This window comes from Scyliorhinus canicula, chromosome 6 (assembly GCF_902713615.1).
Source record: "Scyliorhinus canicula chromosome 6, sScyCan1.1, whole genome shotgun sequence".
In the NCBI taxonomy this organism is placed as follows: Eukaryota; Metazoa; Chordata; class Chondrichthyes; order Carcharhiniformes; family Scyliorhinidae; genus Scyliorhinus; species Scyliorhinus canicula.
The window spans coordinates 107,186,111-107,203,991 of NC_052151.1; the positions used below are offsets into that span (position 1 = coordinate 107,186,111).

Below are 17,881 nucleotides of genomic sequence, written 5' to 3' on the forward strand. Positions count from 1 at the left end.
TCCTCAAAGCTCTAACCTCAGAAAGACTTGAGCCTCAAAAGAAAACCTTTCTTCCTCATAAAAAATTTGAAGAATATCAGAAACGGATTAATCCTGAATTCAGGTTCTACAATACAAAACCTCATTGGCTACATTAATTATTAGTATGTACTCAGAATTTCTTATAAAACTTACAGGTAATGCAGTTATTACAAGTCCAATTGCATTCATCCAGGCGGTAATGTTCTCTCTCGGTACTAATGGCTGACTAGAAGAAAAGAAAAACTCGTACAGAAGCAAGTTACAAAAACCCACCAGTACAGAAGCAAAATCCTGTGGATTCTGAAAATCTGAAATAAAAACAGAAAATCCTAGAAATAATTAGCAGATCTGGCAGCAAGTGTGGAGAGTGAAACAGAGGTAACGCTTCTGCAAGTTCACAAGTTACACTGTTTTTCAAGAGAGGGAGAAACAGGCCAGTTAGCCAAAAATCCGACGTTGGGAAATGCTGGAATCAATTATTAAGTAAGGTTTAATAAATATACTTAGAAAAGCATAGTATGGTTAGAACAAGTCAACATGATTTTACAAAGTGGAATCCTAATTGACAAAGCTAAGAGTTTTTTTTGAGAATGTAACTGGTAGGGTAGATAAAGGCAAAACAGTAGATGCAGCGTACTTGTATTTTCAAAAGGCATTTGATAAGGTGCCACACAAAATGGATGAGATAAGGTCTCATGGAGTTGGGGATAATATTTTTACATGGATAGAGAATTGGGTTAATGGGTGGAAAGCAGAGAGTGGACATGGACGGTGATTTTTCAAGTTGGTAGGCAGTCAATAGTGGATTTTGCAAAGATCAGTTCTGTGGTTGCGGCTATTTACAATTTATATTGATGAAAAGATAAAGGGTAGAGAATAACATATCTAAGTTTGCTGATGATACCATGTTAGGTGGAAAGGTAAACTATGGTTAGGATACAGAGAATACAAAGATATGGACAGTTTAAGTGAGTGAGCAACAAAATGGCAGATGGATTATAATGTAGCGAAATGTGAAGTTATACACTTCAGTCATAAGGATAGGAAATCAGAATTTATTTTAAAAATGTGTGAGACTTGTAATGTTGATGTTCAAAGACACTTGGGTGTGCTCAGACAAGGAACACAAAGTTAGTATGCAAGTGCAGCAAGCAATTAGGAAGGCAAATAACATGTTAGTCTTTATTGCAAGAGGACTGGAGTACAAGTATAAAGATGTCCTGCTATAATTTTACACGGTTTTGGTGGGACCACATTGAGAATATTGCAGTTTTGGTCTCCACATTTAAGAAAGGACATGCTTGCATTGGAGACACTACTGTTGCTTCTGGGCTCCAGGTTCAATTCCCAGCTTGGGTCACTGACTGTGCAGGTTCTCCCTGTGTCTACATGGGTTTCCTCTGGGTGCTCCGGTTTCCTCCCGCAAGTCCCGAAAGATGTGCTGTTCGGTTATATGGGCATTCTGAATTCTCCCTCTGTGTACCCAAACAGGCGCCAGAATGTGGCGACTAGGGGCTTTTCACAGTAACTTCATTGCAGTGTTAATGTAAGCCTACTTGAGACAATAAAGATTATATTACTATTACTTCTTGTGTTCTTGTCAATGACCTTTCATCAGAACATCAGATCATGCAAGATCATCAAAATGAAACATTGAAATTGTTTCTCTCTCCACAGATGTTGGCAGACTTGCTGACAAAACACCTGCCTGGCTTTAGAGATAATCCGTACAAGACCTTTCTGACACAATAACATGTAATACCACCCAGAGAATCATGACTACTAATGGGACTAGGTAAAAACCAACATTTCACCAAAAATTAAGATTTTAGTCGTGAAACAAGTTCAACATCATTCTACACAGTGGTGGGTGGGATAATAAATTCTGTCTCTGTCCTCACAATATTCGACAGGCACAACTGGATAGTTGCAAACTGTGCAGCTTCTTTTGTATTGGAAGGTGTGGATGGGAAAAAAAAATAAAAAGAATTAGTGTAAAATCTGCTATAAAGCGTGTTTGTGATCTTTACAGTTGATGGTGCACAAGCACATTAGAACAGGAAAGAACATGACAGTCCCAAATTTTCACACTTTAAAGGGTGGCTGATTTTTAGTTTTAATTGTTTATATCACTAACCGAACAAGTTAACCCAGGAATCCTGAAATGGATGTGATTTTCATAGAATTCAGTCAAATCACATTTCAGCTAAATAGAACCTACAAATCAAAGCTAAAGCTTTCCTTCCAATCCACTGTTGTCCAAGGTGAATAAAGTTAATTTCTAAATCAAGTTACCTCTTTAGTACAACATTAAGAAGTGCATTTCCTACTTCCTTCCCTGGAACAGACAAGGCCATAAGTTCCACACAGGTTACATGAAGGGCATGTGCTGCTGGGTTGGGAAATTCATTGAATCTCCAGTCACAGTTTGGAAAAGGACCAGGAGATTTTCCTGCCATTGGTGGTGAACTGATTAAGGAAATACTGAATGGGTAACAGTGAATAAAGTTTTGATGTATTAAACAATTGCTTAATATTTAAAATAATTCTGATAATACTAATATTTATAAATTTAAAAAAAGAGTGCCACAAGGTGCTTCCTTAATCGATGCTCAATGGGAATTATTGCAATAGAAGACCTCAAACCTCAAAATAAACTAAGCAACTATATCTTCATTCCTATTAAGTTGTGTCTTAACCTGCAGATACAGTAGGAGCGGAACAAATGAAAAGAATGGTAACTGAACTAACTTTGATATTATACAACTGCATAAACTACAAATAAAAGTGCACTCAGCTGGAACTACCAATGTCTGTTTTAAAGTTTCTTGGATGCTTTCACTACAGTTGTGGACACTTCAATTCAAAACTTTTGCATGTATAATGCATTACTTCACATCAGCATGAGAAATCATAAAAATCCTTTCAAACTCTGGAAGAAAATCTCAAGATTACATTTTAACAAACTTTCATTCTGATTTGTTTCTTGTAAAGGCAATATTATGGTTGTGATTCATATATCCTCTGAAGGTTTTATTCCTTGTTGCACAAAACAATCTAGCTAGCAAAAAAGGATATTCTCCACTAATCGACCAATTAACTTGCAGTAGTATGTGTCATCAGGAACCCATGGATTGTCTTCTCGTGCATTCATGGCAGATTTCAGATAGGTTTCACTTAAACACCAGCCTTGTGGTCGGTTATCTTTTAGAGAGCCAATGACTGCATGAACAAGCTTCCGTTTAAGATTTGTGCGATCCCGCAAGTGTCTCTCATAGTAATGAAGTGTGTTGTACAGGTAGGTCACAGGTCGGTCTACATTGGAAGCAGAAATGCATATTCCTTAGTCAACTGAGAAAAAATATATCTGAGGCTACATTTCAAAAAGCCAGCATTTCTTTTTCAAAATAAAAATGCAAATTTTCTCCACAATCAGGAATGCGATAACATTTGCAGATATCACCAATGTCATTCCTTAGCTGATGTCCACCAAGTGTGTTCAGTGACTTGTTATGTAGAGACTGAGGTTGGAGTTATTTTTCTCAAAGAAAAAATAAGGGGAAATTTAATAGAGGTGTTCAAAATCATGAAGAAATTTAGAGAGAATAAATAAAGAGAAACTGCTGTGGAAGAAGGGTGGATAACTAGAGGACACAAATTCAAGGTGATTAGCAGAAGAACCAGAGACAAAAATCAGGAAAAAGATTTTAACGTAGCAAGTTAGTAGATCTGGAATGCACTATCTTGAAGAATTATGGAAACAGATTTAACGAAAACATTTATAAGGGAGTTGGATAGATGACAGGGCTATGGGAAAAGAGAACAAATGACCTCCTTCTGCAATGTATAATTCTTTCATTCTATAAATAATTGGGTGACTAATTTTCTTCTCCAAGAGAAAACTTGAACATTAGAACCCAGAACAATACTTAAAGTACTGTACTTCTTTACATTTACTTTCTTTTACATATCATAAAATATAGTCTCTCACATACCCTAGTTATTTTGAGCATTGTCCCGAGTTGGTGATTGAAAGTTTCCAGATCACTCTGTTGGCAATTAAGTATTTTCATCACTTCAGATAAATTTCTCAAATTCCCTTTTCACCGTTGCTGTTTCTATCTTTCAAAATCTCTACTTGATGTAGGAATCCCTCCCTCTCATAAGCCTTAACATATCCATCATCCACTCTTTCCCAAGCTCAAGTGTGTGCCACTGAGTGAACATGAAGTTTGTTGCTTAGCAATCTTCACTGGCTGCAGATCCCTGCATGTATCCATCACTCTTTCAATTTATCTAATTCCTTTGAAAGGTGTTGTTGAATCTATTTCCCTTCCAGGCAGTGCATTCAAAATCATCAGTGAAGGTTTTTTCTCATGGGGGACAAATTTAACTCCCAAAACATACAAGTTAAAACAATAGAAATCTCAAATTCAATCCAAATTCTGGCTTTAACACCGAGAGGACAAATGACCAATCAGCTCTCAGCAGGTGACTCAGCTCCTTAAAAACCTTTTAAGGAGTCTAGGTGCTTTCATTTTAGTGAGATTTCTATTTTCCAATCATGAATGTCAGATTTCCCTGGCCTTGGGAAGTCGGGCCAACTAAGGGAGGTGAGTTTGTGTGGATTCAAAAGACAAGTGTCTTTACTGAATGTTTGTAGGCCAGGAGGAGCAGCTTAACAAACCACCCAGCTTTGACAAAGGGTCATCTGGACTTGAAACGTTAGCTCTTTTCTCTCCCTCGAGATGCTGCCAGACCTGCTGAGATTTTCCAGCATTTTCTCTTTGCTTTCAGATTCCAGCATCCGCAGTAATTTGCTTTTACCCAGTAAACCTGTTTTATGATCTGTATGACCCCCTACATTCACAAGCACTTACCCAGCCCCCTAATCCAATGAGCTTTCTGTTCCACCCCAATCTCGGCTGTCTTGCCCCTGCAAATTTTTCCTTACTTATTTCTCTTTTGGAAGTTACTATTGTGTCTATTTCCACCACTATTTTAAGCAGTAAATAATAGATCACAACCACACTAATTATTTCCCTCCACTTTAAAACATGTAGAACAATCAAATTCTAACTTGGTGTGTCATAAAAATTTTGCTCCTGCAGTGCATTTGATGTATATTATCTCTCCGTTTGGGGCAAAACTTTGGAGATTCTGCACCACTGTCTGTGTCTCCTGCAATATCAAGTGGCTCAACAGAAAATCACTGTCACCGCACTTGCAATTTTTCATTAGGTTGACCTGCTAGTGGCGAGAGGTTTGAAAATACGATCAAACATTCATTGATAATAGGCTTAAAATATGTGCAATCAATCTAAAAAATAACACATCAGTTCACACAAAAATTAAGATTGAAACTGGACTAGCTAAAATAAAAATCTTCAGTTATAAATAATATAAAATGCATCTATCGGGTTAAAGATTCTGAAATACTTGAAACCTACCATGAAACTTATATAGGCCTCCTAGGTGATCAAGAAGTGTTTCCAAAGATTTTGAAACTGGAAGCAATTCTAAAAATCTGTGGATTACAATATCAAATACTGGCAAAAATCGAAGACAGACATTTCCAAAATAAATGGGGAGATACTGAGGCTGAATCTGCACCGGGGGATTAACCTGTTCAGCCAGGCCCTCAAAATACAGCTTTTCAGGATATTTCTGAAAAAGAAAAACAGCAAATGGAGAACCTTCAGCAATAGATATCAAAATGGATTCTAATTTTACACAGATTTCTTGTAAATATTTTACATTTTTATTCTCTTTTTAAATACTAATTAGCAGCACCATTTTATTTTCAAGGGCAACAGCTTAAAATTTTCAAACTAATTTTTTGTGATTCATTAAGCAGCTGCTACACAGAACACAATAAGTTTGCAGGCCATTTCATAAGTTAAGTATGTTAAAAACAAATTAAACATAATATCCACAAAGAAAAAAAGACAAATGAGGTCGTGCCCTAACAAAAACTCAATAACCTTTCCATTTCTCATGGAGGTTTTCCATATCAGTTTTGTATGCCGAAGATTTTTCTCATGTCTTTCCAAATAGAGCCTCCAAATACCTTCACATCGGTATATAAAATACTGAAGGACTGTATCTGTCCAGTGGGTATACAGCCGGTTCCCGATTGCCATCCAGGACAATAAGTCTCATCAATGACACTGAGAGAATTGTTTGAACACTGCAATCTTAGTTTCAGACAGTTACTTAAAAATATTTTTATGATCAGGGACAGTGGATACCTCATGTCTGTTAAGGCACTATTTCCATTGGTTAATTAGTTTTCTATGCAAAATAAAGCAAAATGTGTAAAGGATCTTTACTTGAATTAATGGGTCAGAATCCCGATTGATGTTAGAATGAATTTGACTTAAACTGCTGACAATTTGAAATGCATAAGTTCAAAAACAGATTTTTCTGAGCGTTTTTGTGTTTTGATACTTATAACATGCATCATCTTGAACATTTTGTAAACTTTAGCCACAATGTGTAAATTGCTGTGAGATGAAGTTCTTAAATTTCAATGAATACAGTGGGACCCTACAATCTTGGAAATAGTCTTTATCACGATCCCAGACCAGACCCAACAGTGGCTAGGATAGCGGACTAAAACCCCAACAAGTTAGTTTATTTTGTAACACAGTACGTAAAGAATGATTTTCTCCAGGAGTGAGTGATTGCATGAAAAAATAGGACGTTGGTATTTTAAAACAAACCTTTATTATAAATACAATATTAAACTTTTTAATTTCACACCTGAAAAGAACAGCTTACAATTACCCCTCAACACAAATACTCAATTCCTCATTAAATAACAAGAAAAGAAATATACAGCTCTCAATCCAGCTTAAAAATCAGTAGGGCATAGAGTAATACTTTGCAGAATAAATAATAAAGTTATTCATAATAAAGTTCCTTACAGATTTGGGCCCTGGTTAGAACCCTCGCAGACTCTGGCTGAATATTTTTAAATAGCTGCTTTCAACTGGGTTATTTCAGTCTCTTCCTTGTCCTCAGACAAGACTGCTCTACTTTAAAATCTAACTTTTTAAAAAAACTATCCTACTGGGAAAGAAAACTGCCTTTACTTGTTGACTCTGTAGTAGCCTGGTCTGGATAGTGTTAGCTATGAATAGACTTGGACTGTTTTCATTAGAACGACGGAAGTTGAGGGGTGACCTGATAGAGGTCTACAAGATTATGAGGGGCATGGATAGAGTGGATTGGCAGGCACTCTTTGGTGGAGGGGTCATTCACCAGGGGGCATAAGTTTAAGGTCCGTGGGGCAAAGTTTAAAGGAGATGTGCAGGAGAGGGTGGTGAGTGCCTGGAACTCATTGCCAGGGGAGGTTGTGGAAGCAGATACATTAACGGCATTCAAGAGGCATGTTGACAAATACATGGATAGGATGGGTATAGAGGGATACGGCACTAGGAAGTGTTTTGGCCAAGGGTGGTATCATAACCGGTACAGGCTTGAAGTGCCGAAGGGCCTGTTCCTGTGCTGTATTGTTCTTTGTAGCCAGATCAGACCTCTTCAAAAGCTTTCTCAAAAATCTCGCTCTCTCTTAGCTCCGCCCAACACTGACATCATCTCCCCAAGCTTAAAAAACAAACTAACTTTCCAGGGACTGAAAGCACATTAATTCTCCTGGGATTATCCCCAATAAAACCACAGTGCATTAGCCCAGACTGAAAAACACATTCCTCTGTCAATTTCACCTTCTGGCTGCTAAAAACCAGAAGGCGGCATGATAGCACAGTGGTCAGCAATGTTGCTTCACAGCACCTGGGACCCAGGTTCGATTTCCAGCTCAGGTCACTGTCTGTGCGGAGCCTGCACGTTCTTCCTGTGTCTGCGTAAGTTTCTTCCGGGTGCTCCGGCTTCCTCCCACATGTCCCGAAAGACATGTTGTGAGGGGATTGGACATCCTGAATTCTCGGTCAGTGTACCCAAACAGGCGCTGGAGCATGGCGACTAGGGGACGTTCACAGTAACTTCATTGCAGTCTTAATGCAAGCCTATTTGTGACACTAATAAAGATTATTAAAAGCTCCTAGGACCTGCAAAATAGAATAAAATCAAACAGACCACTGCAGTGAATCACATTCTAACCCCAGGCTTAATTGCTCAATACATTGCTAATCCAATTTTCCTAAATCCTCCATTCTTCCCATCTTCCAATGAACCTTTGAACGCAACATTTAATTTAAAAACAAAATAAGGGCTGTGTACATTTACAAACGCATGAAATAATATAGTTTTCTTATTATTAGAGGTGGGATAGGAAGAGGGAGAAAAAAAAAGTAAATGTTAAGTCCAAAAATGGTTGATTAAAATTCAGTCATAAGGCGCCGGGGCCGGATGGGTTTCCGGTCGAATTTTACAAAATGTATGCAGACCTGCTGGGCCCCCTGTTGGTTAGGACCTTTAACGAGGCAAGGGAGGGGGGGGGGGGGGGGGCTTTGCCTCCGACAATGCCACAGGCGCTGATTTCCTTGATCCTTAAACGAGACAGTGTGGATCATATAGGCCGATCTCATTGTTAAATGTAGATGCCAAGCTGTTGGCGAAGATCTTGGCCACAAGGATAGAGGACTGTGTGCGGGGGGGTCATTCATGAGAACCAGACGGGGTTTGTGAAGGGAAGGCAGCTGAACACCAATATACATAGGCTTCTGAATGTTATCATGATGCCGGCGGTAGAAGGGGAGGTGGAGATAGTGGTAGCATTAGACGCGGAGAAGGCCTTTGATAGGGTTGAGTGGGGGTACTTGTGGGAGGTGCTGGAAAGGTTTGGGTTCGGGGAGGGGTTTGTCAGTTGGGTGAGACTGTTAAATGAGGCCCCGATGGCGAGCGTAGCCACGAATAGGAGGAGATCGTAGTACTTTTGGTTGTACCAGGGGACGAGACAGGGGTGTCCCCTGTCCCCCTTGCTCTTTGCGTTGGCAATTGAGCCCCTGGCCATGGCGTTGAGGGAGTCGAGGAATTGGAGGGGTCTGGTGGGGGGGGGGGGGGGGGGGGGGGGGGGGGAGAGAGAAGAACACCGAGTGTCATTATACGCAGATGACTTGTTGCTATATGTGGCGGACCCAGTGGGTGGAATGCTGGAGGTGATGACGATCCTTAGGGAATTTGGGGGCTTTTCTGGGTACAAGCTCAACCTGGGTAAGAGTGAGCTGTTCGTCGTGCACCCGGGGGACCAAGAGGAGGGGATTGGTAGGCACCCACTGAATAGGGCAGGGAGGAGCTTTCGGTACTTGGGAGTCCAGGTGGCTAGGAGCTGGGGGGCCCATCACAAACTTAACCTCACTAGGCTAGTGGAGCAAATGGAGGAGGAGTTTAAAAGATGGGACACGTTGCCGCTGTCGCTGGCGGGCAGGGTGCAGTCCGTCAAGGTGACGGTGCTCCCGAGGTTTTTGTTCCTGTTCCAGTGCCTCCCCATCCTTATCCAGAAGGCCTTTTTTAGGAGGTTCACTAGGAGTATTACGGGATTTGTATGGGTGCATGGGACTCCGAGGGCGAGTAGGGTGTTTTTGGAGCGGGGCAGGGATGGGGGGGGGCTAGCGTTGCCCAACCTCTGTGGGTACTATTGGGCTGCCAACGCAGCGATGGTGCGTAAGTGGGTAATGGGCGGGGCAGGGGCAGCATGGAAGAGGATGGAGATGGCGTCCTGCATGGACACGAGCCTGGAGGCGCCGGTAACAGCGCCGTTGCCGCTCCCTCCAACGAGGTATACCACGAGCCCGATGGTGGCGGCTACCCTCAAAATTTGGGGGCAATGGAGATGGCATAGGGGGGCCCAATGGAGTCCCCGATACGGGGGAACCACCGGTTTGTTCCAGGGAGCATCGATGGTGGGTTTCTTGGCTGGCATAGGGTAGGTATTAGGAGGTTGAGGGACCTGCTTGTGGATGGGAGGCTTGCGAGCCTGGGTGAGTTAGAGGGGAGGTTTAGGCTCCCCCCGGGGAACATGTTTAGGTACATGCAGGTTAGGGCGTTTGCCAGGCGGCAGGTGGAGGGGTTCCCTCTGCTGCCCCCTCGTGGGGTATGGGACAGGGTGCTCTCGGGAGGGGGGAGGATTTCGGACGTGTACCACGTCATGCAGGAGGTGGATGAGGCTTCGGTGGGGGAGCTGAAGGGTAAATGGGACGAGGAGCTGGGTGAGGAGATTGAGGGGGGGACGTGGGCGGATGCCCTGGAGAGAGTGAATTCCTCCTCTTCCTGTGCGAGGCTTAGCCTCATACAGTTCAAGGTGCTGCACAGGGCCCACATGACCGTGACGAGGATGAGTAGGTTTTTCGGGGGCGAAGACAGGTGTGCTAGGTGGTCAGGCAGGTAGTGCTGAGGAAGTGGGGAGGCTGCAGAAGGATCTAGACAGTTTGGGAGAGTGGTGCAGGAAATGGCTGATGCAATTCAACGTGAGAAAATGTGAGGTCTTGCACTTTGGAAAAAAGAATCCAAGCATAGACTACTTTCTAAACGGTGAGAAAATTCATAATGCCAAAGTACAAAGGGATCTGGGAGTGCTAGTCGAGGATTTCCTAAAGGTAAACATGCAGGTTGAATCTGTGATTAAGAAAGCGAATGCAATGTTGTCATTTATCTCAAGAGGGTTGGAATATAAAAGCAGCAATGTGCTACTGAGCCTTTATAAGGCCCTGGTTAGGCCCCATTTGGAGTACTGTGTCCAGTTTTGGGCCCCACATCTCAGGAAGGACATACTGGCACTGGAGCGTGTCCAGCGGAGATTCACACGGATGATCCCTGGAATGGCGGGTCTAACATATGATGAACGGCTGAGGATCCTGGGATTGTATTCATTGGAGTTTAGAAGGTTAAGGGGAGATCTAATAGAAACTTACAAGATAATACATGGCTTAGAAAGGGTGGACGCAAAGAAACTGTTTCCGTTAGGCGAGGAGACGAGGACCCGTGGGCACAGCCTTAGAATTAGAGGGGGTAAATTCAGAACAGAAATGCGGAGACATTTCTTCAGCCAGAGAGTGGTGGGCCTGTGGAATTCATTGCCGCGGAGTGCAGTGGAGGCCGGGACGCTAAATGGCTTCAAGGCAGAGATAGATAAATTCTTGATGTCACGAGGAATTAAGGGCTACGGGGAGAATGCTGGTAGGTGGAGGTGAAATGCCCATCAGCCATGATTGAATGGTGGAGTGGACTCGATGGGCCGAATGGCCTTACTTCCACTCCTATGTCTTATGGTCTTATTAACTACGTTTCCTTCATCATCATAATAATACTGATTAATCATCTTTATTAGTGCTACAAGTAGGCTTACATTAACACTGCAATGAAGTTACTGTGAAAATCCCCAGATCAGAAGTGAAGGTGTTCGTTGATGTTTGTAGTGTTCAGTTCCAGCTGTAACAGTGCAGACAATGAAGTAGTCTGATACCACATGCAGCAAGAATTGGACAACAATTAGGCAACAACTGGAAGTTACATTCAGTGCCAGGCCATGTACATTTCCAACATGAGAGACTCTAACCCACACCCCATCATATCCACAGCATTACCATTGACGAATCTTCCAACATGTCCAGGAGGGGGGAGGAGTGGGGGTGGGGGGTCATAATTGACCAGAAGGTTAACTGGACCAGCCATACAAAAACCGTGGCTACAAGAACAGGAAAAAGGCTGGGAATGCTGTGGCATGTAATTCGCCTCTTAATTCCTCAAAGTCTGACTGCGACCTAAAAATCACAAGTCTGGGATACAATGGAATGCTGCCCACTTGCCTGGATGAGTGTAGCTCCAATAACAAAAATGCTTGGAACAAACATTTTTCTCCTCCTGACCCCATAAAAGTTAAATTTAACACTTACTTTTAGTAGTCTCTTCACACCAGCATTGATTGTGCATATTTATGAGTGACAATGAGTTCCCATTCAAACCGTGATTAGATGGCTATCAGGACACTTTTAATGTAATAAAACACAAATTCACACATAGCTAAGAGGCTACTGCCTGAATTTATGTGGTTAATCTGTCGGCACCATACACATGGCATTACAACTCCCACAGGGTTCGAACACTGCACAGAATTAATCCACTCCTTTTTAACTTCCCCTCGCCCAGTTGTGCTCAGCAGAAATTATCCCTCTGATTTCCGATTGCTATATGTGCAGCCCATTTCACACAGTTCGCAGTCCCTTTAAGATAGTCAAGCAGCTGCACAGCATGCATCTGGAAACCTCTGCTTATGTAGTCTGTTTGACCCCCTACGCAATGAATTCTGGATTACTGTGCGGTCGCACACCCACGCAACTTGGAAGAAACATTGCTCAGCCTACAGCCGTTTCATTGCATAATTCATTTAACACAGGACAATCAATACATTTGAAAATGCCGTTAAATTGGCAAGCTTTCAAAAAGTAAATGGTTTAAATTTTTAAGAATGGTAAATTTTAAATTCTGCATAAAAATTATACATTTTGTGCGTCAAGGCTATGAAGTTTTGTATATGTCAAGAGCTCAATGTGAACCTATGCTGATTAACAACGTACATGAAAAACTCAGACAGAAATCGAAAATGAATACAGAAGTCTTTAGAAAGAGGACCACAGATCTGACACCGATCATTGAATTCCGACAGTGCAGGAGGCCATTCAGCCCATCTAGTCTGCACCAACCCTCTGAAAGAGCACCCTCAATCTAGGCTCAAACTCCATCTTGGAACCCCTTATAGGGGCAATTTAGTATATCTAATTCACCTAACCTGCACATCTTTGGACTCTGGGAGGAAACCGGAGAACCCGGAGGAAACCCACGCAGACACAGGGAAAACGTGCAAACTCCACACAAACAGTCATCCAAGGTTGGAATCGAACCCGGGTCCGTGGGCATGTGAGGCAGCAGTGCTAACCACTGGTCCACCATGCTGTCCCTAAATATATTTGTTTTTTTTTATTTTGTAAAAAATAAATTTAGATTACCCAATTATTTTTTCCAATTAAGGGGCAATTTAGCGTGGCCAACGCACCTACTCTGCACATTTTTGGGTTGTGGGGGCGAAACCCACGCAGACACGGGGAGAATGTGCAAACTCCACACAGACAGTGATCCAGAGCCGGGATCGAACCTGGGATCTCAGCGCCGTGAGGCGGTTGTGCTAACCACTAGGCCACCGTGCTGCCCTATATATTTGGTTTATATCGGACATAAAACATTAGAGATGACCAGTGATAGTCACTCACCTTGTGGTAGTTCATGTGTTTTGTATGCCAGTCATTCTGCAGCCAGTGCTCCGGGGAGTTTTCCTTCACAAAGTCACTCACTCGGTTCCTAAAATCATTTGGTTTTAACAGCAGTAGCTGAATAATGAAGTAACAGACTTGGGCCTCATTTCCCTCATGACTTCGCAAGGCCTACATTTAAAAATAAAATTCAAGCTTCCATTACAATAGAGCTTTTTGAAGGTCATTGCTAATAAGACAGTCATTTTTTTCCTGTATAACAGGCAGAAATGATGATGGAAGGCAGGCCACATTTTGGGGAAATTCAGTGGCTGGTTACTTCATATTGCCATTCTTCACTGTGCCTCATGGTTTTAAGAACTGCTGCCCAGCTTACTCTACTCAAACTGATAGAAATCTGAGGAGTTTGCAGATAGGTAGAAAAACATGAAAACATAGAAGGTGCGATCAGTGATTCTACCCCTGAAGGCACATTGATAAGGCACCATCTTATCACAGTGCAATCTTTAAGTAAGCGCTGAATTGATGAAATCTTCCAATTTCTTGCCTTAGCCTTAATGTAAAAACCCTTTTCTGAATGAGATGCTAGGTTTTTAAACTGCAGACTAACTTCATAATTACTGCTTAAATACCCTTCCTAACACTGAAAAGCTAATACATTATGATAAGTTCCACATTTTTGAATTGTTTTTATTGTACATTTGATCTTGACCTATATTTATAATCATTTATAAGACCATAAGACATGGGAGCAGAATGAGGCCACTGGCCCATCGTGTCTGCTCCGTCATTCAATCATGGCTGATATTTTTCTCACCCCCATTCTCCTGCTTTCTCCCCGTAACCCCTGATGCTCTTATTAATCAAGAACCTATCGATCTCTGTCTTAAAGACACTCAGTGATTTGGCCTCCACAGCCTGCTGCGGCAAAGAGTTCCACAGATTCACCACCCTCTGGCTGAAGAAATTCCTCCTCATTTGTTTTAAAGGATCGTCCCTTTAGTCGGAGATTGTGTCCTCTGGTTCTAGTTTTTCCTACAATACCACCCTATGTCACATAACATATTTCCATTTATTTTATCTGAAAATGAAAAGTGAAGGGATTCAGTGATTTTAACTTGCTGTTTGTGAGGATATTTTGTTGTAATTGTCTGCTTATGCTGTTTGCTGACAGCCTGCTGTTACAGACCTGGAGATCCTCTTTACTTAGTTGTTGGCAAAGGGGAAGCCCATACCACAGAGATCTCTAGATCTTTGTGGCCAACTTCCCTCAATGTTATCGAAGTTCCCTCTCTGCTGACTGCAAAATCTAGGACAACCATATTTTACTTTGAACGGGAGGGGAGAGCCAAGTTGAACAAAACATACAAAAATCAGAAATATTATCCATCAGTTACATTATCCACATAGCAATGCAGTTTTAAGAGGAATTACATATAATTCTTTGAAGTCTGTCAAGAGATTTCTCAAAAGTTAGTTGAGCTGGTGGACAGGAAAACAAATCAGAGCCACAAGTTCCAACCCACCTCAGCACATATTTATTAATCCTTGTTGGATCTTATATAACTGAGAGGACTCAAAATGGGTAGCAAATAAAGAAAGAAAATTCAGTGCTTACTTTGAGGGGCATTCAAGTCACAAAAACTGAAAATATTAAGGTATTACATATTAAATTAAAAAATGTTCGTTTTTCCAAGTTACAATATTCTTGTGCCTCAGGATTCTTTGGATCTGAAATATATAGAACCATGGAATTCATATACTGCAGGAGGCATTTGGCCCATCGAGTCTGCAACAACCTTCTGAAAGAGCACCCCACCTAGGCCCACACCCTTGCAACCCCATAATCCCCCGGACCTGCACATCTTTGGACACGACAGGGCAATTTAGCATGGCCAACACACCTAACCTGCACATCTTTGGGACTGTGGGAGGAAACCAAAGCACCCGAAGGAAAGCCACGCAAACACAAGGAGAAAGTGCAAACTCTACACTAGGCTGGAGTTGAATCTGGATCCATGGAGCTGTGAAGCGTCTGTGGTAACCACTGTGCCATCGTGCCACCCTGTGTCACATAACATATTTCCATTCTCAAAATGTTTTTTCAATAACTCAAGGGAAAAAGAGTGAACTTCAATTACCAGGCATAATATCAATCTGTCCAAGGTGACTATGTTATATTTCCACACCATGTCATTGAGGATCTCTATGCATTTATTCAGTTGTTGTCCTCCAGCAGAGGTTGAAAACTCATAGACTAGGAAGTCGGCAAATGTTCGAACGTGAGCTACCAAAGCTCTAGCTCCTATTCTTTCCAACACTCTGCAGCCAAGAGAATAATACAGATCTCTTTTCAAAGGACATAATGTAATAGGATAATATAGTTATATACAAATAGGAAACACATTTGTGACTAGATAGAAGTTGGCATTTTATAATGAGAACTTACTTCTATTTGTTGTAACAAAAAGTAAAAAAGTTACAACAAATAGAACTAAATACATTTCTACTGGTGCAATCTTAGTGGCAAATCTACATTACCATAGCAATTTAACTTTACAGAGATTATGAAAAATAACAAATGCTTATTGAAATTTATTTTTAATTGGTTAAAAACTGAATTACTACAAACAGAATTTCATTACCATATAAATATACACCACACACACACACACACACACACACACACAGGTTTATCTTCCATATTATTGCACACTGAAATTAACTGTAGACGACTTCAAGCAAAGTGTGATTACAAAAAACGGATTTGGTAAACTTGTCACTATAATTACACATTCTCATTGGATTAGCTGCAGCATTTTTACTAAGAGGGAGGTGCAATTATGACTTGACATGAGAAATATACAAATCTTGTGTCCTTGCTTGTAATGCTGGTTACAACCCTTCATGAACCTCATAAGCAGACATATTACTACAGTGTCCCTTTTTACTTTAAGGTATTTTTTTTTTTGCTCCTACCAACTTTCAGCTAACTCAGTTGGCTGGAAGGCTGGTTTTGTGATGTGGAGTGACGCCAACAGAGTGGGTTCAATTCCCATACCGGCTGAGGTTATTCATAGAATTTACAGTGCAGAAGGAGGCCACACAGCCATCGAGTCTGCACAGGCCCTTGGAAAGAGCACCCTACTTAAGCCCCGCGCCTCCACCCTATCCCCTTTATCCCCATAACCCAGCCTAACCTTTTTGGACACTAAGGGTAATTTAAAATGGCCAATCCACCCAGCCTGCACATCTTTGGACTGTGGGAGGAAACCGGAGCACCCACGCACACATGGGGAGAACGTGCAGACTCCACACAGACAGTGACCCAAACCTGGAACCCTGGAGCTGTGAAGCAACTGTGCTAACCACTATGCCACCCTCATGAAGGCTTGCCTTCTCAACCTTGCCTGAGAGGTGATCATCAGGTTAAATCACCACCAGTCAGCTCTTCCTCTCAGAGGGGAAAGCAGCGTATGGTCATCTGGGACTATGGTGACTTTACTATTTAATCACACCCATGTGGCTAGTTGGCAGATCTTAATCAAGACTACTTTGCAGGACATAGATTGAACATGCAGACAGCCTGTTAGTTTTTTAAAACATCTCCTCTAATGTCATAGTAAGAAATCTCTTAAGATGCTCACCTGTAGCCAATCTGATTAATGTGATCTGTTTCTAATAACATTTTCCACAGCAGACAGAGAAAGAGTGGAGGAGATCCCTGCATAGAGAAGTGAGTGATGATATCGTTCTCATTTGTCATGGACTTCCACTTTCTGTATTCTTCTTCTACATTCTTCTTTAAATTAAATCGACTCTCCTGAGGCACATTGTTCTGTTTGAAAAAGGCCTACGGTAGATAAAATATTTCAAGTTGATTCAACTGCACAAAGGAATGTAATTTAGGTACTTGTATATTAAAACATGATAAAATTAATTTGTGATTGCTCAATTGTTTCAAAAAACCTGATCAAATTCCTTAATTCAGGCCATGACATTTGGATGAACTATGCTAGATTTCAAATCACTATGGGATTAAAACCTCCTGCTAATATTTCAACTTGTATATTTTTAATGGATTTTCCATCTTTCATATTGTTTACTGCTTAAAAAATACCTAGACACTACTCCCCAGACCATTATCTTGAGTAGATATGGAAATAATACTCAAAATGACTTGTTCTGTGGAGTAACACTTTTATCTTTCTGGACAACACTGATAATCCACATTTTAGTTATATATTGATGAATTCAATCACTGATTTAACAACGTATCTTACAACTGGATCAACTTAATGTAGATTATAGAATTTAGGTCAGATAAATATTTCTTCATAAAATGTAGTCAGGAATAAACTGCAGTAAACAAACATAAATCTTTATAATAAAACATCCCAAAATGCTTAGCTGGTGAGTCATAAAGAAAGATTTGATGCCAAGCCAATAAGGTGATATTAGGGCAGATGATCAAAAGTTTGGTTACGGAGGTAGATCTTAAGGAGTGCCTGAAAGAAGAAAAGCGAGGTAGGGTTGGAACGGTAGGGGTGGAATTCCAGAAGCAAAATCACAATTGTTATGAGTCCTTCCAGTTTATTTTCTTTGTTCCGGTTTCTTTTATTTTATTATTTTTG

The 17,881-nt window shown here is 41.2% G+C and overlaps 1 protein-coding gene across 4 annotated transcripts in view; it reads right to left on the minus strand.

The window, feature by feature from the left end:
* med23 (mediator complex subunit 23) overlaps positions 1–17,881 on the minus strand; it is a 122,354-nt gene that overhangs the window by 23,813 nt on the left and 80,660 nt on the right. For all 4 annotated transcript variants that reach the window (XM_038799860.1, XM_038799859.1, XM_038799858.1 and 1 more), the window contains 7 exons: positions 16,895–17,100; positions 15,389–15,569; positions 13,248–13,418; positions 5,472–5,688; positions 3,100–3,336; positions 2,317–2,482; positions 175–247 (listed from right to left, as the gene is read on the minus strand). In XM_038799860.1, coding sequence (XP_038655788.1) covers positions 175–247; positions 2,317–2,482; positions 3,100–3,336; positions 5,472–5,688; positions 13,248–13,418; positions 15,389–15,569; positions 16,895–17,100 — 1,251 coding nt within the window. The remainder of the gene's footprint in view (positions 1–174; positions 248–2,316; positions 2,483–3,099; positions 3,337–5,471; positions 5,689–13,247; positions 13,419–15,388; positions 15,570–16,894; positions 17,101–17,881) is intronic.